The sequence below is a fragment of the Scyliorhinus torazame genome, chromosome 11 (assembly GCF_047496885.1).
Source record: "Scyliorhinus torazame isolate Kashiwa2021f chromosome 11, sScyTor2.1, whole genome shotgun sequence".
In the NCBI taxonomy this organism is placed as follows: Eukaryota; Metazoa; Chordata; class Chondrichthyes; order Carcharhiniformes; family Scyliorhinidae; genus Scyliorhinus; species Scyliorhinus torazame.
The window spans coordinates 88,115,263-88,140,322 of record NC_092717.1 but is presented as its reverse complement, the minus strand read 5'-3'; the positions used below and the strand labels follow the sequence as shown (position 1 = coordinate 88,140,322).

Here is a 25,060-nt window from a genome sequence, read left to right as displayed (position 1 = left end):
AGCATCCCTGAAGAGGTCAAACATCTCCTCCACTGTGACAGATCAAAATGGGAGAAGATTGATTTGGGAAGGCACTGAATCTGGGGAACATGCAGAGGCTAAGTCAAAGGAGCAGAGAGAGTGCAAAAACTTCCAAGCATGAATGGCTTAGATAGGGTGGATGTAGGGAAGTTGTTTCCATTAACAGGGGAGACGAGGACCCGGGGGCACAGCCTTTGAATAAAAGGGAGTCACTTTAGAACAGGGATGAGGAGAAATTTCTTCAGCCAGAGAGTGGTGGGTCTGTGGAATTCATTGCCACAGAGGGCGGTGGAGGCCGGGACGTTGAGTGTCTTTAAGACAGAAGTTGATAAATTCTTGATTTCTCGAGGAATTAAGGGCTATGGAGAGAGAGCGGGTAAATGGAGTTGAAATCAGCCATGATTGAATGGTGGAGTGGACTCGATGGGCCGAATGGCCTTACTTCCACTCCTATGTCTTATGGTAAGCAACAGCGCTAACTGACCCTTCAAGCAACAAAGCCTACATGTAACAGTGTTGGGGTTGTTCATTGGACTCACCAGCTTTCTCTGGATCCATCAGTCCCACGATGAAACAAGTCATTCCTGCACCCAAACGACTGCCTGAGAAGAAAGAGTATTATCAAATTTAAATTTATACAGTATTTCTTTTATATTTTGTGATTTATTTAGGGCGACACGGTGGCACAATGGTTAGCACTGCTGCCTCACAGTGCCAGCGACCTAGGTTCAATTCTGGCCTTGGTTGACTATGCAGAGTTTGTATTTTCTCCCTGTGTCTGTGCGGGTTTCTTCCGGATGCTCCGGTTTCCTCTCACAGTCCAAAAATGTGCAGATTAGGAGGGGTTGTGGGGATGGGGCGGGGGAGTGGGCCTAGGTAGGGTGCTCTTTCGGAGGGTCGGTGCAGGCTCGATGGGCCAAATAGCCGCTTTCTGCATTGTTGGGATTCCATGATTTTATTTGTAAATTATGAGTGGTACAGTATTTAAATCTGTACATTGTTTTTCTGGGTTAAAAATGTTTTTTCCAGGTTGCAAACGTGAAAAGGAACTTAACAGCTTTAACATTGATTACTAAGGGAATGCATGATTCGTCTAAAATTGTTTCACTTAAAGTCACGATCATCACAAACACAACCACAACTTTCATTGAGGCTTGCAATCTGAAGTATTGTCCATTTCTGTTCCCCACATACCCATTCCATCCCAATATACCTTTACAGGCATCCCGTGTGCAACTGCTTGCAGTACAAATGCCAGAAAATGTGACAGGCTGTGTCAGTAATGTGCAGTTGTGTGTGTGTGCTCAAATATGAGTAAGTGCAATTTTTCAGGTTGCAACTGGCTTGCAGAAAGCAGTGGGAATGCAGCCCAGTAGTTTTCATCTCTACCTAGCTCTGTACTTGAGGTTTAAACATTTTATCCTTTAGAGGAGCTTCATTCTTTAAGCTATTTTTCATTTCCACTGAATCTGCTGTGAATCAATGCTTACGTTTTGTCATCGTACAAAATAAAATTTAACTTAACCAGTTACGACAAACAAAACTTGTTCAGTTTCATACTGTGCAGCTTAAGGACGTAAGCACGAAAGCAAGTGGAGACTCGGGTTATATTTTGATCCTTACTTCTGAGTTGAATACCTGACTTTTATTCTGTTGATCCTTCATATATCAAAATCAAATTTTAATGGTAAATTTGAATCAAATGCAGCAATGGAACATTCTGTGTTAAAACTGGTTCAAAGTGTTATTAAACGGGAGTTGTATCCAGTGAGTTGTGTTCATCTGTTTAACTTGGATGCATTGGAAGTTGACAGTGTGGCGTGTTTTTGTATATCGGGCTGATTCCTGAATCACCTCTGCGGCTTGAACTTTCCTTTGATGCAGACTGGTTGAACCAGTTTCCAGTTGAGTGAAAAACCAGTTTAGCTGGGCTGTTATGCCAACAAATTCTGGTTTGATTCCCAGTCCCAGAGAGTATACAAACCTGCTCAACCAGTTGTGAAAAGCATATTGGGCTATCCATTGTGCATTTACATATATGCCCTAGCAGAAACAGACAGCTTGAGCTGAACAGCAGTTTTCTTAAGAGACCGAGTGTGGTCCATGCATTTTACCTCCTGTAATACACATGAGGATTGGAGATCGAGAAAATGCCAAGATTAAACATTTGCTCAAGAGGTTTCCCCACAATTTAAGTTTTAAGGTACGTGATGGTATTTTAAGATACATGTGAACATTATATGTATTAAGTTTGTGTTATGAAATTTAGATATTAGTAGGATCAGATGTCGTATCTGTAAATTTTAAAAATAAGTGTCATTGTGTTGTAAATTTTCTTTCAAAAGAAAATGATAATCTATTCATTTTCTTAAATCTAGCTTTGAAGTAGGAAACTATTGGTCAGAAAAAGAATTTGCTGTGAATAGGGATCTCATCATTTTCTCGAGTGATATACAATCCATTATGTTAAAACTCAAAAAACAAGCACTGTAGACTTTCATTTGGTAATTGATTAACCAGTCGTCGTCCAGTTGTACGTGAGAAGCTGAATAGAAAGGAATGAGGGCATGTTTTGTCATGCCGAACAATACTGGAAACTTCTGGCTTTAAAATAAATGATGTCTTTCATCTTGTTCACTGAACTCCAATTCTATTTCATTCAATAATTCAATCCCATATGCTGTAAATTACTTAGCATTGAAGTGCAATAGCTCTTAGTACTATGCATCACTAATGACTGCGGTTAGTGCCAAGTTTGCAACAGCTTGGTTGGCTGTATGGAAGTGAAAGAAGTGCATGATACCATGATAATGCACTCTTCAAAGAATGATAGCAACAAATCTTGAGCAGTTAATCTACAACAAACCCAGCTATTAAGCAAGGAAGTCGCCAGTGGCGATAAGCTTTGGGTCCAAAGTCACTTGTTCCTTGCAAGCATGCTTACAGGTGAATTAGCTCAAATGGTAGAGTGCTTGCTTTGCATGTGAGAGGTAGTGGGATCGATAACCATGTTCTCCACTTTGATTTTGGACAGCACGGTAGTGCAGTAGTTAGCACTGTTGTTTCACAGCGCCAGGGACCCAGGTTCGATTCCTGACTTGGGTCATTGCCTGTGCGAAATTGAATGAATGAAAATTGCTTATTGTCACAAGTAGGCTTCAAATGAAGTTACTGTGAAAAGCCCCTAGTCGCCACACTCCGGCGCCTGTTCGGGGAGGCTGGTACGGGAATTGAACCGCGCTGCTGGCCTGCTTGGTCTGCTTTAAAAGCCAGCGATTTAGCCCAGTGTGCTAAATTTGCACGTTCTCCCCGTGTCAGCATGGGTTTCCTCTGGGCGCTCCGGTTTCCTCCCACAAGTCCCGAAAGACGTGCTTGTTAGGTGAATTGAACATTCTGAATTCTCCCTCCGTGTACCCGAACAGGCATTGGAGTGTGGCAACTAGGAGATTTTTATAGTAACGTAACTGCAGTGTTAATGAAAGTCTACTTGTGACACTAATAAAGAATATTATTTATGAGGAATATTAGGGGCTGGTGTAGCACACTAGGTTAAATCGCTGGCTTTTAAAGCAGACCAAGGCAGGCAAGCAGCATGGTTCAATTCCCATACCAGCCTCCCTGAACAGGCAACGGAATGTGGCGACTAGGGGCTTTTCGCAGTAACTTCATTTGAAGCCTACTTGTGACAATAAGCGATTTTCCTTTCATTTTCATTTCATACCATTCATCAGGTCTCAAATTATGAACTGTATCCCAAAATATTTTTTGAAAACATTGAATTTTCATAAGAATGTGTAGCAGGTTTGTAAGGATCCTCTTGAGGCACATTGGTGTGCAGTCAACAGGTAGCCTCACCAGAAAATGTCTCACTTTTTGGATGCATTGTGAGACCAAAACAGATGGTATGCAACCTCCAATGATCTGTCTGACCCTAAGTTTGGCTTATCTCAAAACAACGTATCTTGTCCATTAACCACATTGACTGCTGCTTTCTCTGTACCTCATTCCTCACATTGGCAACATCCTCTCTCAGACCTTTGTCACTTCCGTTCTCCATGCTGGAATTTCAAAATCCAACTGAGGTAAAATTCTACTGTTTGCATCCATAATACACCAACTCCTGTGCTCACCTGACTTAATTCCTCTCCTTGCTGTCCTCTGCTTTCCACAATGCATTGACTTCAAACTCTTTGTCCCCATTTATAATTCCTTCTGAGGCTTTGTTCTACTCTGCTTTTGCAGCCTTCGCTGACCTTTAAAACTTTTTTAGTGTCACAAGTAGGCTTACATTAACACTGCAGCAAAATTACTGTGAAAATCCCCTAGTCTCCACATTCTGGTGCCTGTTCAGGTACACTGAGGAAGAATTCAGAATGTCCAAATCACCTAACAGCACATCTTTCAGCACTTGTGGGAGGAAACCGGAGCACCTGGAGGAAACCCACGTAGACACTGGGAGAAGAGGCAAACTCTGCACAGAGAATGACCCAAGCCAGGAATCGAACCTGGGTCTCTTGCGCTGTGAAGCAACACTGCTAACCACTGTGCTAGTGTGCCGCCCCCTTGCATTCCAGTTTTTCACTCATCTACACCCTGTTCTCCATTGCTGACATTTTCAGTCATCACAATCATCAGGGGCTGGTTTAGCACAGTGGGCTAAATAGCTGGCTTGTAATGCAGAACAATGCCAGCAGCGGGGGTTCAATTCCCATACCAGCCTCCCCGAACAGGTGCCGGAATGTGGCGACTTGGAGCTTTTCACAGTAACTTCATTGAAACCTACTTGTGACAATAAGCGATTCTTCTTCTTTTTCTTCTTCTTCTTATTACTTCTACATTCTGTTTGGTTCCTAAAACCTTGCGTCTTGCCTCACTTTCTCAACCTGAAACTTCCTAATTTTTCTTAATTTTCTTTCCATCTTTTGAAAGTGTTCTTTTGTTATTTTACAGGCACCAACGCTGCTGCAGGAGAAATATCCTCAGTTCATAATGGGCCGAGCAGCTGTAGCAAAAAACCCGAGTCCCGCCGCCGCCATTCTAACCTGCTCTCAGCCGGCGGGACCTCGGCGTGAAAGGGTCCGGGGGTGGCCTGTTGGGGGGGCAGGGGTGGTCTGACCCCGGGGGGGGGGGGCTCCGATGTGGCCTGGCCCGCGATCGAGGCCCACCGATCGGCGGGCCGGCCTCTCCTGCTGGGGACCTCCTTTCTTCCGCGCCAGCCCCTGTAGCCCTACGCCATGTTGCGCCGGGTCGTCGCGGAGAAGGGAGCCACTGCGCATGCGCGTGTTGGTGCCACTGCGCATGCGCAGACCCCACGGCGCCCAATTGACGCCGTGATCAGCAGCTGGAGCGGCAAGGGTCACTCCAGTGCCATGCTGGCCCCCTGTAGCAGCCAGAATTGCTGATCCTGAGGCCATGTTGACTACGTCTGGAAAAGCGACAGTGTTTCCGACGGTGTCAACACTTAGCCTCAGGATCACAGAATCCCGCCCAGGATCTTCAGGTGTGAAAGGGAAGGGGGGTAAAAGAGGAGGGGGGCTTCACAATTTTAATCAGGGAATCAATTATAGCAGTAAGGAGGGGTGACATCTTAGAAGGCCCTTCAATTCAAGCTTTGTGGGTAGAACTGAGAAACCAGAAAGGAGCAATCACATTGCTGGGAGTGTTCTATAGGCCCCCTAACTGTCTGAGGTCTGAGAGAAATAGAGGAGCAGATATGTAGGCAAATTTCAGAGAAGTGTAAAATTAATAGGATAATGATTGGGGGGGGGGGTTCAACTTCTCCAATTTTAACTGGGGTAGCTATAGTGTAAAAATTTTAGAGTTAGTAGAATTCTTAAAATGCATCCAGGATAACTTTTTAAGCCAGTACATAGAAGGTCCAACAAGAGAGGGAGCGAGCATGGACTGAATTTTCAGTAACAAAGCCGGGCAAGTGGTTGAAGTATCAGTGGGGGGGAGCATTTTGTCGACAGTGATCATAACTCTGTTAAATTCAAGATTGTTATGGATAAGGACAAGGATGGGCCTGAGATCAGAGTTCTAAACTGGAGGAAGGCCGATATTGATGAGATCAGATATGATTTGGCCAGAGTGGACTGGGAGCAGATACCTTTAGGTAAATCTGTGACAGAACAGTGGGAAGCATTCAAGAAGGAAATAGGGAGAGTACAGGGCCAACATGTTACACTCAAGAAAAAGGGTAGGACCAGCAAATCTAGTGAACCCTGGATATCGAGGGATATACAGCATTCAATAAGGAGACAAAGGGAGGCTTATCGAAGACTCAAAACAGTAAAAGCCCTAGAAACGTATAGGATGTGCAAGAGGAAACTTAAAAAGGAAATTAGGAGAGCAAAAAGGGAACATGAAAGGATACTGGTGGGTAAAATAAAGGGAAATTCTAAATTTGTTTATTAGTACATTAAGGATAAAATGATAACTAGGGAAAGAGTAGAGCCTATTAAGGACCACAGTGATAATTTGTGTGGAGGATGTAGGCAGGGTTCTAAATGAATACATTGTGTCAGTGTTCACTTGTGAGAGAGATTGTATGGGTATAGAAATCAGGGAGAAGGACTGTAATAAAATTGAAGCGATCAACAGAGACGGAGAGGTGATTCTGAGTGGCCTGGCAAACTTAAAGATACATAAATCTCCAGGTCCAGATGAAATGTATCCCAGGCTGTTGAATGAGGCAAGGGAGGAAAAAGCAGGGGAGTTGGCAACAATTTTCAATTCCTCTCTGGCCACAGGAGAGGTGCCGGAGGACTAGAGGATAGCCAATGTGGTACTATTATTCGAGAAGAGAGGAAGGGATAAACCTGGAAACTACAGCCAATCTACCCTCAGTGATGGGGAAACTATTGGAAGCAATTCTGAGAGACGGGATTAATCTGCATTTGGAGATGCAGGGATTAATCGAGAACAGTCAGCATGGTTTTTCTTAGGGGCGGTCATGTCTGACCAACTTGATTGAATTTTCTGAAGAGGTGATCAGGTCTGTAGATGAGAGAAAGGCATTTGACATAGTCTACTTGAACTCCAGTAAGGTTTTTGATGAGGTCTCACATGGGAGACTGATAGTGAAGATAAGAGCCCATGGATCCAAGGAAATTTGGTAAATTGGATCCAGAATTGGCTGAGTGGCAGGAAGCAGAGGGTGGTGGTCGAGGGCTGTTTTTCACACTGGAAGCTGTGTCCAGTGGGGTCCAGCAGAGATCAGTATTGGGGCCCTTGCTGTTTGCGATTTATATAAATGATTTAGACATGAATGTAGGAGGTTGATCAGTAAGTTCACAGAAGATATGAAAATCGGTGGGGTGGTAAATAGTGAGGATAGTCTTAGATTACCGGAAGACATAGATGTGCTGGTCAGATGGGCTGATCAGTAGCAAACGGAATTCAATTTGGATAAGGGCGAGGTGATGCACTTGGGGCAGGACAAACAAGGCAAGGGAATACATGATAAACGGCAGGACCCTGGGAAGCACTGAGGATCAGAGGGTACTTGGTGTGCATGTACACCGGTCCATTAAGGTAACAGGGCAGGTGGATACAGTGGTTATGAAGGCATATGGCATACTTGTCTTTATTAGCCAAGGCATAGACTTTAAGAGCAGGGAGGTTATGCTGGAACTGTATAAAATGTTGGTTAGGCCACAGCTAGAGTATTGTGTGCAGTTCTGGAATCCACATCCTAGGAAGGATGGGATAGCACTTGAAAGGGTGCTGAGGAGATTTACCAGGATGTTGCCTGGGTGGAGAGATTAGTTATGATGAGAGATTGGACAGACAGGGGTTGTTTTCCTTGGAGCAGAGGAGTCTGAGGGGTAGACATGATTGAGATGTGTAAAATTATGAGGGAGATAGATACAGTAGACAGGAAGAAACATTTCCCCTTGGTGGTGGGATCAATGACCAGGGGGCATAGATTTAAGTTAAGGGGCAGGAGGTTTAGAGGGGATGTGAGGAAACCCTTTTTCACCCAGAGGGTGGAGAGAGTCTGGAACTCACTGCCTGAAAAGGTGGTGGTGGCAGAGATGCTCATGACATTTAAGAAGTATTTATGTGTGCACTTGTGATCATAGCATTTACAGTGCAGAAGGAGGTAATTCGGCCCATCAAGCCAAGGCATACAAGGCTATGGGTCCAGTTCTGGAAAATGGGATTAGAATGGTTAAGTGGTTGTTTTTGACAGGCGCAGGTGTGATGAACCGAAGGGCTTTTCTGTGTTTAGTAGGGCACAGATGAGTCCAAACCGAGTAAGTGAAAGAAAACTATGTTTATTACGAAGTGGGTATATGTACAATATACATCAGAACGCAGCCGGGTCTGTTCTGTCGGTTCATACCTGGCCGACTTCATATAGAACTCAATCATGAATGTGCCTTGGTGGAGTGGCGACTGTAGTCGGCAGAACTCACAGGGAGCTTCAACCCCATAGGTCTCGGTGTGGTTTATAACACAGTGCTGTGGACCACTATGACAAAGGAGAGACTAACAATTCAGAGGCAGAAAATGCCACTTGTAATCTGTGTTCTACTATTTTGGTATACTTTACCTTGTTTGTTCCTTTAATTAATTTAGACCTAACTCTCTCAATCGCTCTGATCCACAATTACTTTGTTTTATTTCTTCCTCCTTTGTCTTTTTTTGAACTTGGCGGGGGATGTAGAAGAGCTGTTAATAATTTTCTTTATTGGTGGATAGCTTAAGGGTATTAAAGACTTAGGATAGCAAAAACTTAATACTTCTTCCCTTGAGTTTAGATGGTTGAGAAGTGATTAAGGCTGTTAAGATTCAATGATGTAGATACAGAAAAACTATTTCCTCTAGTGGGGAATCCAGAACAAGGGGGTATAATCATTCAAATGGAGGTTAAAGCAGTTAGGATTAAATCCGGGAAACCTTTTTCACGCCAAAGATAGTGGCAACCTAGAATGGTGTTCCTCAAAAGGTTGCGGTACTCCATAACCACGCCACAGCCATGAGTGTAATTTCAAAGTGTCTTTCTCAGTCTTCCACTACCAATTCAGTTCCATTCATTATGTACTTGAGCTGCACATTTTTTGTTTGATTAGTGTACAATAATTTTCAGTGTTAAATTGCATAAATTGCCTAATTCCTATCACATATGCTATATTTCTACAACTTTCTCTATTATAGTATTATAGGTGTGCTTTGTGAGATTACACTTAGTTTTCATTTCATCGCTATATATAAAAGCAAAACTACTGGGCTTGGTTGTATTGCACCCTGACTGGATAACCTGCTGGGATTATACCAGGAAAAGATGTTGGAAGGCTACTGGCACAATCTGAGCTACAGCTCAGCATTAATCCAGGAATTAGTCCAGGGTCTAAATTTTGTGTGTGTGTTGTGTGTGTGTTGTGTGTGTGTTGTGTGTGTGTTGTGTGTGTGTTGTGTGTGTGTTGTGTGTGTGTTGTGTGTGTGTTGTGTGTGTGTGTGTGTGTGTGTGTACACGGGGGGGGGGGGGGGGGGGGGGGGGGGGGGCGTCCAACTTCAGAAGGTGGTTTCTGATGGAGGCACTTAATTGGCCAATTAAGGGCCTCAATTGAATGGTGGAATAGACTTGATGGGCCAAATGGCCTACATCTACTCCTACGTCTTACGGTCTAATTGGAGCAAGGACAGGCTTCCTTCCAGAAGCCTGGCCTTCCCTGGCATAAAATTGCTGTGTGGTCAGGGCTGGCGGGAAACCGGAGAGAATCTCGTCTCTACAGTTTCATGCTTCCTCCACCCCCGAAACCTGCGAGTAAGTGGAGCACAGAATTCTGACCCAGGTTTATGTTTTACATAGGTAGTGATGAGCATTGTTAATGAATTGCTTGGAAGAGTGTTTTGCAGACGGTACCTGTTAAACATGACTATACATTGTAACAGGAAAATTATATTGGGCTTTCTCAGAAGGATTGAGATCCGATGAGCTGAAGAGTCTTCATCTGAATCTAGTAATTTACCCTCTAGAAAAGGGAGGAAATTAGGTGGGGGAGAAGGAAAGTATTTTTCTGGCCTTTAATCTCTAAGATCAGTTTTACCTAATCTGTTTTGCAGGTGCAAATTGATTAAGAAGAATTTTAACTGCAGTATGTAGCTTTGAAAATCTACATACAAACCGTACCATGAATAGCTCCAGTGCAAACTATGGGAGTCCAGGCACTGGGAGCACAACTGAAGCTGCCATAGATGTATTTAAGGATATTTGGACTAAACTGAAAGAATGCCATGACAACGAAGTACAAGGTACATGATGATCACTACTGGATTAACATCATTTATTTCGTAAAATTACATATAAAATCTATGTGAGGTTTTGTCGCATGTAAGTCATTAGTGTTTTTTTTTTTTGCATCATTCTGTATTCTTTTTCATGGGCATTTGATGGAACTTGCCCGGTATCATCCCAATTGATGCATTGATAACAATTGGTCATACTTCATCACTGCAGTGAATCATTAATTCTCTTTGCTTCCAACAAGCTCAAGAATTTCTGTTTTGTTTTTCTTTCCTGATTATCTAGCTTCTTACTGGGATATAGCCTGGTTGTCCTGTGCAACTTATTCTTTTTCAGAGCATAATCAATCGTAATTTAAAAAAAAAAAAATACTGTTATTAACCATATTTTCATCATTTTCACCATAGAAAAAAGAAAACAGTCCCCCCCCAATCCTCCCCCCCCCTCCAGTCCCCCCTCCAGCCCTCCCGCTGGCAGTACCGCCTCCAGCAACGAGATGGCCGGCGCTATTGGGAAGGCCGGGAAAACCTTCCTTGCGAAATCTCAAACCTGCAGTTTCCTAAACCCTTCCCCCTGCACCAACCCATACTTCTCTGCTAACTCCTCCAGATGTGTAAATCGTCCCGCAAGAAACAAGTCCTTTATTTCATTGATCCCCCTCTCTTCCCATCTCCAATATCTCGCAGCCCCCTGACCCGGCCCCCAGATTAAAATGTTGCCTAAACTGCCTTCAGATCTTCAAACCACCACCCAACTCACCGAGTACTTTCCTGGAGCCATCGGAAGCGGCGCCATTGCCAGCGCCCGCAACCCCGACTCTCTACACAAACCCTCTAACACCCCTGTCACTATTACGTACCTACCCCTGGTCCGCCACCACTTTCTCCATCTGAAACCTCACCTTCTTGCCCACCAATACGTCTATCAATCCCAAAACCTGACTCACCCAACCCTTCCTAAGCCTCACCTGATCTTTCACCCTCAGATGGGTCTCCTGCAGCATCACCTTTAAGCTCTTTAAATGCCTCTGCCTAGGAAAAACACTGGCGGGTTGGTCGGTAAATCCCGTCCATAGTTTGATGACTCACCTGGCTTCAGGCTGTATTTGGTGGTCATGGCGTTTCCGACTGACGATCACGGCAACTAAGTTGGTTGTTCTGGGGTGCTGGATTCTTGCAAGAAATCTCTGCCTACAGCAGCGCACCCCTAGATGTTCACTTACCAGGTGGGTTGGAGAGAGAGGGAGGAAGGAGGGACTCCACTTGTGTCTTCTCTCTAAATTGCTTGTCTTCATTTCTGCTGAGAAAACCTGCTTAAAACATAGTTTGTGCTACATTCTCCAACTGTCAGAGGATCCAAAAAAAAGGACATTGTCCATGTATTCCAACGGTGACTTGATTAGTTCATGTCTTGAAAGCTGTCTTAGCTAGGATCCCATGTCCCAAGTGATTTGTCTTAATGGCCCACCTCCAGTTGTTAAATGTGACAGGTTATTGTCTTAAAACCTTGTTAAATTGAACAGGAGGTAAATTCTTCCCACTCCCCTGGAGTCATTGGGTGTGATTGAACAGTCTCAGCCGCCCGACTCAGGAAGACGACAAGGCTGTTTTGTCTTGCAAGATTTGCGACACTCTGAACGCCTTGTGAGATCTCACGAGACATTGCAAGCAGGGTGAGCTCCAGATTAACATATTTAAATGAACCATTAGGTTAATTTAAATAGGCCTGTGCCTGATTATCCTGTGGCCCGAGAACTAACGGCCTCGCCTGGGATACCTCGCCTTGGCGGATTTTATCACTGATCCACACAAGCGTGGACCAGGCATAACGGTACCTTCAGGGGTCTCCCAGGCCATTGGAGTCCCCCTGGTGGTCGGGCTCTGGCAGGGTGGTACCCTGGCACTCCTGCTGCCACACGGTCACCTTGGCGTTGCTTAGCTCGTCAGTGCAAGAAGTGAGGTAAGTGCGGCCTTGGCGGGGTGTTCCTCGTCAAGGCCAAAAAAGAAAAAGTCAAGTTTGATACCAGGGTGGTTCTCGGCGCTGCAGGCACCAAGAGACACCCCGTTATTCTCACCAAAAAGGGACTTTTTTATTCATGTGAAATTATACCAATGTCTTTTGATGGGTTTTGCAGACAAATTGGGTGCGACCTGACAGCCCCGCTGCACCCAAAAAGTAGCTCGCTGCGACGCAGTGTGGCTGATAGAGGCTGGAAAACTATGCTTCCTGGATCTTCCTGGCTCGCAACGCCTTGCGTGATCTTACTTTTTAGCAAACCTGGATAGTAGAGCAAGACAGCTGTGCAGATTCCTGATAAAAGCAAATTACTGCTGATACTGGAATCTGAAACGAAAGAGAAAATGCTGGAAAATCTCAGCAGGTCTGGCAGCATCTGTAGGGAGAGAAAAGAGCTAACATTTCGAGCCTGATGACTCTTTGTCAAAGCTCAGCTCAGCTTTGACAAAGAGTCATCGGACTCGAAACGTTAGCTCTTTTCTCTCCCTACAGATGCTGCCAGACCTGCTGAGATTATCCAGCATTTTCTCTTTTGTGCAGATTCCTGAGTTACCCGAGGAGTGGGATTTATCTCCTACGTCTCACAGACCTCGGATGTGCGCTGTTCAGCACTGGTCTCCACAAACGGGGACCAGACGGAACGGCACTCGTAGGGGTCTCCCAGGGGTTCAGAGATACCATCTGGGCATCCTGGCAGTGCCAGCCTGGTACCCTGGAAGGTTACTACTTGGGTGCAGGTTGGCAATGCCAGGTTGGCACTGCCAATATGGAATGTTGGCATTTTTTGTGCGCTGGAAATTGGACCAGAGATGCCCTGTGTGGGTGTGGGGGGGGGGGGGTGGAGCTTGTGGTGTCAAAGTCAATATTTTCCCGCTTCTGTAGGAGAAAGATACAACACACTCGTTAAGACAGAATAACCAGCTTTATTTTCGAAAACAACTGCATGCAGTAATGGCTGAAACTTGAAGTCAGAGAGCAGTCAACAAAACTGCTGAGTCTTTCACAAGTTCCGCACTTTCGCGGAGAATTAGCTCAATATTTATACATTATCTTTATCAAGATTATGTGACAACAGTGTGGTCAGGAGTTTGATCGGAAATCCAAACGGAAGCAAAGACCAGACCATGTTTGGTCATATCATTCATACCATTATTTAGTCCTCGGAGGGAACATTGAAAGGTCGGAATAGACTTGTTTCTTCCTGAACTTATCTTGTTTTAAATTCCTACGCCCCTGGGTTATGACGAGTTAGTTTTATCAGGAGTTGCCGAGGTCCGGTGTTTTGGAATGGCTTGACCTTCGCTGATCTTTTCAGACTTCAAGTTATGCAGAGTTGGCCTACGGCCATACTAGTCTGAAAATGGTTAGGGCAGCATTCTTTACCTGGCCTGGTGAGCTGGAATGAGTAGTTTGTCTTTTTTATATTGTATCTAACCTTTTGACCAGTCTTCCCATTGATCAGTTTTCCCATCATGCCATTACTTAATTCGTACCATATCACAGGGTGGGGGGGGGTTCGGTGATCGGGATAGCATTTAAAAATGGTGTCCCGATCTCCCGATGCACTAAGGAGCTCCTCAGTGCATGAAACGACAATGTGCAGCCTCGGCCGCCCCTTCCCTGCTTAGGCCCCTTATCTCATGCAGGTGGCATTTTATAGCCAAGTGTTTCTCAGTGCTGCGAGCGCCGGGAAACATGCGGCTAAACACTCTGGCTATGGGACTTTGTTCCCTTCTCGTTGAATTGCACCAATTGTCTCCACTCCATTGAATTGGAATGTGGAATGCATAGTAATATAAATTGTGATCAGCCATTTTTAGCTGTGAGTTCTGATCACTTTAGTCTCTGTTTTTAAATAATTTTCCAATATTCCCTTTGGAAAATCTTATGAGCTATGGCCACGGAGCAAAGCCATATAACAACAGTGTTTCACCTCAGTTTCACCCGTAAACCCCACGGTAATAGTACAATTTTCCCTTTCTGACTGGTTTGTATGTCTTTTATTCATTTTCTGATTAGAATTCTGTTGCACATTTGGAGTTAGCGAATGTGAGTGTGGTATCTTACCATTAACCTCAAATCAGATCTTCTGAATAACCTGGTCTATCTTGCCATGCTCAGTTTGACTGGTTTCCTCACTAACCCTTTTCTCTTAACTCATCGCATATCCTGCTCCTTGTCCCAGCAGTTTAGTGTTTGATAGTGAGTTGAGTGGCTAACTTCGGCCAAAATATACAATTGTTTGTTGTGGCTTTTTGTTAGCCTTTCATTAAGTGCTTTGCAAATCGAGTGGATGAAACCAGTTGAGTAGGCCTGCATCTTGCAGCAATTTCAATCGTGCATGTCTCAATATCATGAGCTCCCATAGTACGTTTTTGGCATAATTTACCCCAAATCAGCCAAATCAATGCAAAAGATCGAAGGATGTGGGGCGCACATTGTATCCAGTTTCCATGCTCCAAAATGTTCCAGAAGTTGGCCCTACCCATAAAATTGGCCACACGCTCTGAATCAGAATTGCACAATTCTGTTAATTGTGCCAGTTTGTTGGCCTTAAAATTAAGATTAAGAACAAAGGTATTTTTCATTTATTTAAAAGCAGATGGTGAACTAGGCACTCTGATTTTCAAAAAAACTTGGCCAAGTTAACCCTCAAATATATCATAGCATCTGTATGATGCCCTCGGGTATCTGAGATTAAGAAGCCAGTCTTACAAGACCTTTGCTAAAATTCAAAATTAATTCACTTAACTTTTCCAGGACAAGAATAGGAGTTGTACAATTCATCTATGTCTCTGGGTTAGGGAATGTAAAAATGATTCAGCACTTGGAAGACGGGCTTGGGCTTGCCTGTATTCGCTCTTGCTGTCGAATTACTTGCTAACACCTGGATAATGTGCATTTCCCAAATGCACAAGATTGGCAGCCAGCAAATATACCCTGGAAATGAGTGACCGTCTTTAGAAGGCAAGTCAGGGTGGAGACATGAAAGATGAATCCTCAAATTTTGGTATCAGCAAACAACAAGTTTAGTAGTGCTCGCTATGGGAGAATTCATAATGAATCCAGCAATTTGTCATGAGAGTTACCTGGTTGATTTTGGGTCAGACTTGAGAAAATGGCAGATCACCACCAACTCTCCCTGCCGAACATTGGCATTGTTGCTTTTAAATTTTTTTTAAGTTTTTTTCAATTAAGGGGCAATTTAGCGTGGCCAATCCACCTACCGTGCACATCTTTGGGGTGTGGGTGCGTGACCCACACAAACACGGGGAGAATGTGCAAACTCCACACGGGCAGTGACCCAGAGCCGGGATCGAACCTCGTACCTCGCACCGTGATGCAGCACTGCTAACCACTGTGCCACCGTGCTGCCCGTTGGTATTGTTTTTTAACAACATAAGTATATTTTAATAAAATAGATTAATGTTCTTCCAGTGCTAATCCATTTTTCCAGCCCAGAAAGGGAATATTTTGAATGATGGAGTTTCATTCCTGTATGTTATAGTTCTGGATTTTTTTAATCTTAAAAATCATGGGGTGCGATTCTCCACTCCCGCGCCGGTTGGGAGAATCGCCTGGGCCGCCATAATTTCCCGGGACGCCGGTCCGACGCCCTCCCGCGATTCTCCCAAGCGACGGGAACGGCCCGGTCGAGTTTCGCGGGCCGCAGGCAGGAGAATTGCCGGAGACACCGAAAATGGCGATTCTCCAGCACCCCCGCTATTCTGAGGCCCGGATGGGCCGTGCGGCCAGGCCAAAACGGTAGGTTCCCCCGGCGCCGTCCACACCTGGTCGCTGCAGTCGTGAGCGGTGCGTGAACGCTGGGGGGGGGGGGGGGGGGGGGGGGGGCGGCCTGCGAGGCGGCGGCCTGGGGGGGGAGCGAGGGGGGACCCTGCACCGGGGGGTACCTCAAATGTGGGGTGGCCCGCGATCGGTGCCAACCGATCGTCGGGCCGTCCTCTCTGAAGGAGGACCTCCTTCCTTCCGCGGCCCCGCAAGATCCGTCAGACATCTACTTGTGGGGCGGACGTAGAGAGGACGGCAACCACGCATGCGCGGGTTGGCGCCGGCCAATCCGCACATGCGCGGATGACGCCCGTTATGCAGCGCCGGCCGCGTCATCTATGCGGCGCCGCTTTTACGCGGGCAACAAGGCCTGGCGCGTGTAGATGATGCGGCCCCGATCCTAGCCCATTGTCAGGGCCTGAATTGGTCAGGATCGGGGCCGTTTCTCACCGTCGTGACCCTTGACGGCGTTCACGACGGCACGGCCACTTCGGCGCGGGAGTGGACAATCCCGCCCATGGTGTTGGCAGCTTGCAGTTCAAACAAAATGCGGGACAAACGCAATTTTAAGTTGACCAGTGAATGAAAAATCCTTATTGCGCCACACCACAAGATGTCCCACTCCGACGATCCAATGGCCACCCTGCACCCGAAAAGCAGTGCGCTGCAGCGCAGCGGGGCCAATAAAAACCAGGGTCATTGCTCCCGGGATCTACCCAGCTTGCAACGCCTCGCGTGATCCAAAGTGATCTCGTGTGACATTGCGATGTAAATTCCGCCCATTGTAGGTGGGATCACTTTTTGGCAAATCTGTATATTAGAGCTAGCCAGCTCGCTCTAATGTGCAGATTCCTGAGGTACCTGAGGCTTTGGGATTCATTCCCTTACCCTCAAGGAACTTGGGCAAGCCCTTTCAGCACTGGTCTCCACAAACAGGACCCGACGGAACAGCACCTGTGGGAGTGTCCCAGGGGGTGGTAAGCCCCAGCCGCATGCCCTTTGGGCTGGGTATTGCCCTGATTCTGCTGGTGTCACCTGGGCACCCTACCAGTGCCAACCTGGCACTTTAGCAGTACTACCTGGCTCCAAGCCTGGCACCATCAAGGTGCCCAGGTGGCACTCAGCTGACATTGGCACTGCCAGGTTGGCACTGGGCAGGGCAGAGTTCCCCAGTGTACAGAGCGGGGCTATGTAGCATAGGTTGTGCATTTAGGGACATCATTGTATGAATGACATTTCCCCATTCATTATCTCGAATAATGTGAGGGAACATATGAAATATTCAAATTCAAATTTTTATTTTTAAATGTTTCTTAACTTAAGGAAATTAAGAGGAGGGTTCAGCCACCTGGTGTTTGGTTTTAAAATTAGTGCAGTGAAAATTAAATGTTTAGGCGTTTGTTAAAATCTTTTTCCATTCATCTAAGATCTATTTTCAGGGTGTGGATGGCAGGGCAGAGTCATGTTCAGCCGTCGGGCAAGCATTTTTAAAAATCTTAAACTGTCAATAAACCTTTCTTTAAATCCCCATTGCACATATCAGATGTAGTATAGCCAAAAGATAAATTAAATTAAATGAGTGCTGTGGAAGGCCATCGACTTTGAAAAACAACTTTTTCTCTCTCTGAATGCTACCTAACTTGATGAAAATTTCCAGCATCCGTAGTATTTTGCTTCAGAAATAAAAAAAAATTCTCATCGTATTCTGTAATTTTTGATTCTTGAAACCGTTGCACATGTAGTTTAATTATGCATATGGTGGCAATAAAATACTAAAACTTCACAATTTTTTTCTTTATTCGTGCATGGGATGTGGGTGTCACTGGCCCGGCCAGCATTTATTGCCCATCCCTGAGGGGACTTAAGAGTCAACCACATTGCTGTGGGTCTGGAGTCACATGTAGGCCAGACCAGGTAAGGACATTAGTGAACTAGATGGGTTTTTACGACAATTGATCATGGTTTCTCGGTCATTAGACTTTTAATCCCAGATATTTATTGAATTCAAATTCCACCCACTGCCCTGGTGGGATTCAAACCCAGGACCCCATTGCATTACCCTGGTCCACTGACAATACCACTACGCCACTGCATTTCTAAATGGGGAAAATAATCGTAATGCATCTGAACAGTTGCATAATGCTGATCAATGTAATGGTCTTCTTACATTTGCAGGATGTAGGATCAATCACTGCAATACAAATACATTTAGCTTAACATCTAATAATCACATTTGAAGCTGTTAATGCATTTAACTCTTACCTGTCAGAATGTTTCCGACTTCCTCAGTGCACCCCCATACCCCTCCCCATCCCAAAGGTTCGCAAACTGAGAGACAAGGTTGGTTCTCCGAAGCCTTCCAAATCCAAGATCCGACAAAAATATTGGGGATTAGGAAATACAAAATCCCCAGGATTGTCTAGAGCAACTATGACGTTAGCTAATAAGTACAGGGTCACAACCCAGACCTGATCTGAGCCACTTTCCAACTATGGGAAGTTTGTGTGTGGGAAATTCAAAATTGCGGTCCAGCAGACTATTTTTGTTCAACCCACACCCATTCCTATCTTTTTTAGGGCAGGAATATCGGACCCTATGCTAGGTTCTCCTGTCACTTTGGATGAGTGTTCATCAAGTAAACCAAAAGTGCCTTATGGGCAGTAGGGTGACGCAGGGTTAGCACTGCTGCCTCATGGCACTGTTGCTAACTTTTGGTTGGCTCTTAGTAAATGTTGCTCGTTGTGTCTTTACTTAATTTGCTCTGTTTTATAACCTTTGCTCTAGAGTCGCCAGGTATCTTTATGATACCACCATGAGGTTCAAGTTCAAGTGCTGATCAATAACTCAATACACCAGTTAGTACGTTTCAAATCAAAACACATTTATTATACAGTCAATCACTACTCATGTATAAAACTCTACTTACTAGACTATCTCTAACACTAAAAGGCCTATACTTAGCTTTGGAACTGGCCCACCAGGTCAGGGGAACAAATGACCTTTCATTCGATTCTGAGTCTGCAGGCTTCAAAGCTGGTATGGACGGGTAGCTAGGAGCGCCTATCTCGTAGCGTGCGTTGACTGGAGACTTACTTGGTTGGTGCAGCTGCTAGGCAGGTCACGGTCAAGGGTTGTTTTGATCTGCTGAGAGGCCCTGCCAAGAAGGACGAATTGAACTTGGGGACTCTATTTTATAGTCCCCAGGGGCTTTGCGCCTTTTGGGCGGACCCCGTACCTGGTTCCAAGTGATTGGACTAAGTTCTGATCACTTGGATCGATTTCTGCAATACTGGAGCTGTTCCTTGATCGCTGGGCGGTTCCTAAGTGTCCGTTGACCTTCCTTTGTCTTGGCTCCTGCTGGCACCGAGGAGTCTGGCTTGGCCTTGTTTACCTTAATTGTTTCCAATTGTTCCCGGGAATCGCTCATCAGTAGGTAGATGGTTGTTCGTTTCAGTGAAGTCTGGGTTCCTGCAAGTTCTGATTACAGGAAACTTTGCACCTGCTTGTTTTTCCTACGTTTGACTGAATTTCCCTGCATTCCTAGCGGATCTCCATTTTAAAGTTGGGAAGTGGCCAACCCAGGTGGCTACAGCGCCAAGGCCCCAGATTCGATCCAGCTCTGGGTCACTGTCCGTGTGGAGTTTGCACATTTTCCCTGTGTTTGCATGGGTTTCACCCCCACAACCCAAAGATGTGCAGGGTAGGTGGATTGGCCATGCTAAATTGCCCCTCAATTGGAAAAAATGAATTGGGTACTCTAAATTTAAAAACAAAATTTAAAAAAACAAAAGCGCCTTATAATCTAGGTTGATGTCATCTCACATGTGACCTTCGACCAAGCCTCTAGTTTCATAACCAATTGGAACTACCTCATATGAAATCAGTGTTGGAGGGATATCACAGTGCAAAGCCAGTGCCTCCATCCATTGTAGCCCTATGTGCTTATAAAAAATTTAGGGTTCCATTTCATTATCTGCAATCTTTTATCAACTTCTTTTTACCTCTCGTATTTTATTTCCATTCCCTCCTGGACTTTACTCAATTTTTCTGGTTATTATTTTTTTTTCTGAAATATGTCGTAAGTCTCCATTTCCTGTTTTATTTAGATTTTTATTTCCTTTGTCATCCAGAGCACATTGGCTTTGGATGGTCTACCTTTTTCCTCAAAGAAATATACCTCGTTTTTACCTGACCTATGGCCGGGATTTCCCGGCACTGACAAAAGTGACTTTTGACAGGCTTGCTGCATCTCCGTGGCGGGCCTCACCATGGCTGGGCAGAAAATCCAAGCCGATATAAATTCCCGCCATTATTCCATTACTGCTTTACCCTGCAGTCATCTTTTCTAGCCTACCTCTGCTCGGCTCCTTTTTAAAAAAATAAACAATTTTATTGAGGTATTTTTGGCATTGTAAACAGTTACAGTGTACAGTAATGTGCAAATATCAACAAAAACATAGTGCAAATGACCAATCCTGCCACGACTGGACTCCTCACCACCCTAGTTTTCAGTACCTGGGTCATGACGTCCGCAAATCCCTCCCAGTATCTCCTAAGTTTTGGACATGCCCAAAACATGTGGACGTGATCCGCTGGTCCCCCCATGCATCTACCACACTTGTCTTCCACACCAAAAAATGTGCTCATCCGGGCCACCGTCATGTGGGCCCGGTGGACGACCTTGAACTGAATCAGGCTGAGCCTAGCACATGTTGCAGTTGAATTTACCCTACTCAGGGCTTCCGCCAATACCCCATCCTCCATCTCCTCGCCAAGTTCCTCCTCCCACTTGAGCTTCAGTTCCTCTGTCTGGGACTCCTCCCCTTTCATGAGTTCCTTGGTAAATATCCGAGACTTTCCCCTCTCCTACCTCTCCCCTGGAAACTACTCTATCCTGGATCCCATTTGGTGGGAGGCGTAGGAAGGATGGACCTGTCTGCATATGAAATCACGCACTTGCAAGTACCTAAAGTCATTCCCCCTTACTAGTCCGAATTTCCCCTCCACGGCCCTCATGCTCGCGAAGCCCCCCCCCCCCCCCCCCAAAAGAATTTCTTGCCCATCCTCCTCAACCCCGCCCGCCGCCACACTCTGAATCCACCACCGTCCATGCTCCCGGGGGCGAATCGGAGGTTGTCGCATAATGGAGACCAGACCGATGCTCCCACCTCCCCTACATGTTTCCTCCACTGGCCCCAGATTCGCAGGGCTGCCACCACTACCGGGCTGGTGGAGTACCTGGCCGGCGGGAGCGGTAGGGCTGCCGTGGCCAGGGCTGCCAGACTGGTGCCCCTGCACGAAGCTGCCTCCACTCGCCCCCAAATAGACTCCGTGCCCCCCATCCAACTCCTTACCATGGCTATGTTGGCCGCCCAGTAGTAGTTGCTAAGGTTCAGCAGCGCTAGCCCCCTTCGCTACGGTTCCTCTCAAGCATCGCTTTCTTCACCCGCGGGGACTTCCCGAGCAGACAAAGCCCATAATAATCTTGTTGACCCTTTTGAAGAAGGACCGTTGGATGAAAATCGTGAGTCACTGAAAAATAAACAGGAATCTTGGGAGGATTGTCATCTTTACCATCTGTACTCTCCCTGCAAGTGATAGCGGGAGTGCATCCCATCTTCGGAATTCGCTCTTCATTTGTTCCATCACTCTAGTCAAATTTAGCTTGTGCAGCCTGCCCCAGTCTCGCGCCACCTGTATCCCTAAGATACGGAAACTTTCACCGACCATCTTAAATGGCAGCCCCTTCAATCTATTCTCCTGGCCCCCTTGCCTGCACGACAAACATCTCACTCTTAGTCATAACATAGAACATAGAAAATACAGCACAGAACAGGCCCTTCGGCCCACGATGTTGTGCCGAACCTTTGTCCTAGATTAATCATAGATTATCATTGAATTTACAGTGCAGAAGGAGGCCATTCGGCCCTTTGAGTCTGCACCAGCTCTTGGAAAGAGCACCCTACCCAAACTCAACACTTCCACCCAACACCAAGGGCAATTTGGACATTAAGGGCAATTTATCATTGACCAATTCACCTAACCCGCACATCTTTGGACTGTGGGAGGAAACCGGAGCACCCGGAGGAAACCCACGCAGACACGGGGAGGACGTGCAGATTCCGCACAGACAATGACCCAAGCCGGAATCGAACCTGAGACCATGGATCTGTGAAGCAATTGTGCAATCCACAATGCTAACGTGCTGCCCTTAAGAACAAATAAATCTACACTATATAATTTTCCCGTAATCCATGTACCTATCCAACAGCTGCTTGAAGGTCCCTAATGTTTCCGACTCAACTACTTCCACAGGCAGTGCATTCCATGCCCCCACTACTCTCTGGGTAAAGAACCTACCTCTGATATCCCTCCTATATCTTCCACCTTTCACCTTAAATTTATGTCCCCTTGTAATGGTGTGTTCCACCTGGGGAAAAAGTCTCTGACTGTCTACTCTATCTATTCCCCTGATCATCTTATAAACCTCTACCCTACTCGGGGCTTCCGCCAATACCCCATCCTCCATCTCCTCGCCAAGTTCCTCCTTGTCATGTTCAGTTTGTACCCTGAAAACCCGCCAAATTCTCTCAATATTCCCAGTATACTGTCCATCCCGGCCAGTGGGTCCGATACGCAGGTCGTCCGCGTAAAGCGAGACCCTGTGTTCCACCCCTTCCCTAATCATTCCCTTCCACCTCCTCGCAGCTCTCAGGGCAATCGCCAGAGGTTCTATAGCCAGTGCGAACAGCAACGGGGAATACGCAGAGGCTCCAATGGAGGACCTACTTAGAGATAGACGGAGACTGCTGGCCGAGCTGGGACATCCCTGGCTCGTCCCCCCGGTGTAGCCTAAAATAGTCCAATGTTGTCCTATACGTCCTTATGCTAGCTTTTGGGGCCTGGTACAATAGTCTGACCCAGTCGACAAAGCCCTCTACGAACCCGAACCGTCTGAGTACCTCTCACAAATAGTCCCACTCCACCCGGTCAAAGGCCTTCTCGGCATCCATTGCCACCACTCCTCTACCTCTCTTCCCTCCGAGGGCATCATGATCACGTTGAGTAGTCTTCTTAAGTTGGCTACCAGCTGTCTGCCTTTAACAAACCCTGTTTGGTCTTCCCCGATCACCTCCGGGACACAGTCCTCAATTCTAAGCGCCAAGACCTTAGCCAGGAGCTTGGCGTCGACGTTGATCAGGGAGATTGGTCTGTATGACCCACACGCTTCTGGGTCTTTATCCCGTTTTAATATCAGCGAGATGGTAGCCTGTGACATCGTAGAGGGTAAAATCCCTCTGTCCCTCGCCTCGTTAAATACCCTAGTCAGCACCGGCCCCACTATCTCCGAGAACTTTTTGTAGAACTCCACGGGGTATCCATCCGGCCCCAGGGATTTACCCAACTGCATGGCCTTCAAGCCCCCCAGTACTTCCTCAGCTCTAATCGGAGCCCCCAGTCTGTCTACTAGCCCCCTGCCCACTTTTGGGAAGGTCAGTCCGTCTAAGAAGCGCTTCATCTCCTCCGGCCCCTCAGGGGGTTCCGACGTATAGAGCTTGCTATAAAACTCCCGAAGCACCTTGTTCAGTCCTGACGGGTCATCCACTAAGTTCCCCATACCGTCAACTACCCTGCCTATTTCTCTGGCCGCCTCCTTCCTCTTGAGTTGCTGCGCAAGCATTCGACTAGCTTTCTCCCCATGCTCATAGACCACACCCTTTGCCTTCCTGAGTTGTTCCACGACTTTGCTCGTCGACAACACTCCCAGCTCGGCCAGCAGTCTCCGTCTATCTCTAAGTAGGTCCTCCATTGGAGCCTCTGCGTATTCCCTGTCTGTCCGGTGAATCTCCTTGACCAGTCTGTCCATTTCCGCTCTGTCCGTTCTATCTCTGTGAGCCCGGATTGAAATCAGCACCCCCCTTACCACCGCCTTCAGCGCCTCCCACAGGGTCGCTGCTGAGACTTCCTCTGTCTCATTAACCTGCAGATAGTTCTGCATGCACTTCCGCAATCTCTCGCACACCCCCTCATCTGCTAGCAATCCTACATCTAACCTCCATTGCGGGCGTTGGTAACTCCCTTTGCAGCCCTGCAGGTCAACCCAGTGTGGGGCATGATCCGAGATGGTGATCGGCGAGTACTCCGTATTTTTTACCCCGCCTACACAGTCCCTGCTCATGATGAAGAAATCGATTCTAGAATATACTTTGTGAACGTGCGAGTAGAACGAATATTCCCTTCCCGTCGGCCGTCTGGTTCTCCATGGGTCTTCCCGTCGGCCGTCTGGCTTTCCATCGGTCTTGCTCGGCTCCTTCTTATATCACTGAAATCTCTTGTGAGATTTTTTCAATTTCTGTACTTTATGGTCTCTTTGTATAATTACTTTAATGCTAATTATGCTTGGGTCAGTGCTGGCTAGGTAACCTCTTACTGTAATGCCTTCCACTTGCCTTACTTCAGTTTCCAGAACCAGATCCAGCAATGCTTCCTTCCTTGGTGGACTAGGAATGTATTAATTGAAAAAATTCTCTTACGCAAATATCTCAAATCCCTCTTCTTCCTTTAGCATTGTTTTCCCCAGTCTATTAAAGTCTCCTAATATCATTACTCTATTTTTGTTACACATCACCTAAATTTGCCAATAGATTTGCTCATAGCTCCTTGTTGCTTGGTGCTTTTTAAAAAGAACACTTCCAAACTATGTAATTGCTCCTCCTCTACCATGGCTCAACAAATAGATGCAGTCCTTGAACCATATTCTTTTCATTTAGACATGTAACATCATTCAGTAATATTTCTGCACCACTTCCTTTTTTTTCCTCCTGTTTCATTTCTGAATATTAGGTAATCGTGAATATTAAGAACCCATTCCAGGCGTTGTTTGAACTGTGCCTCTGTTAATGCAATCATGTCATAATACCATGTAGAATCTTGTGCCTGAGGTTCACCAACCTTATTAGTTATGCTAATGTACATTTA

General features: G+C 46.0%; 1 protein-coding gene across 3 annotated transcripts in view; it reads left to right on the top strand.

Moving 5' to 3' along the window:
• rbbp8 (retinoblastoma binding protein 8) overlaps nucleotides 1-25,060 on the top strand; it is a 243,628-nt gene that overhangs the window by 87,212 nt on the left and 131,356 nt on the right. For 2 of the 3 annotated variants that reach the window (XM_072467446.1, XM_072467444.1), the window contains exon 2: nucleotides 10,096-10,284. In XM_072467446.1, the coding sequence (XP_072323547.1) occupies nucleotides 10,164-10,284 (121 nt within the window). In that variant the 5' untranslated portion in view covers nucleotides 10,096-10,163. Of the gene's footprint in view, nucleotides 1-2,051; nucleotides 2,225-10,095; nucleotides 10,285-25,060 lie in introns of those variants that run through there. The other variant, XM_072467445.1, reaches the window with a different exon arrangement.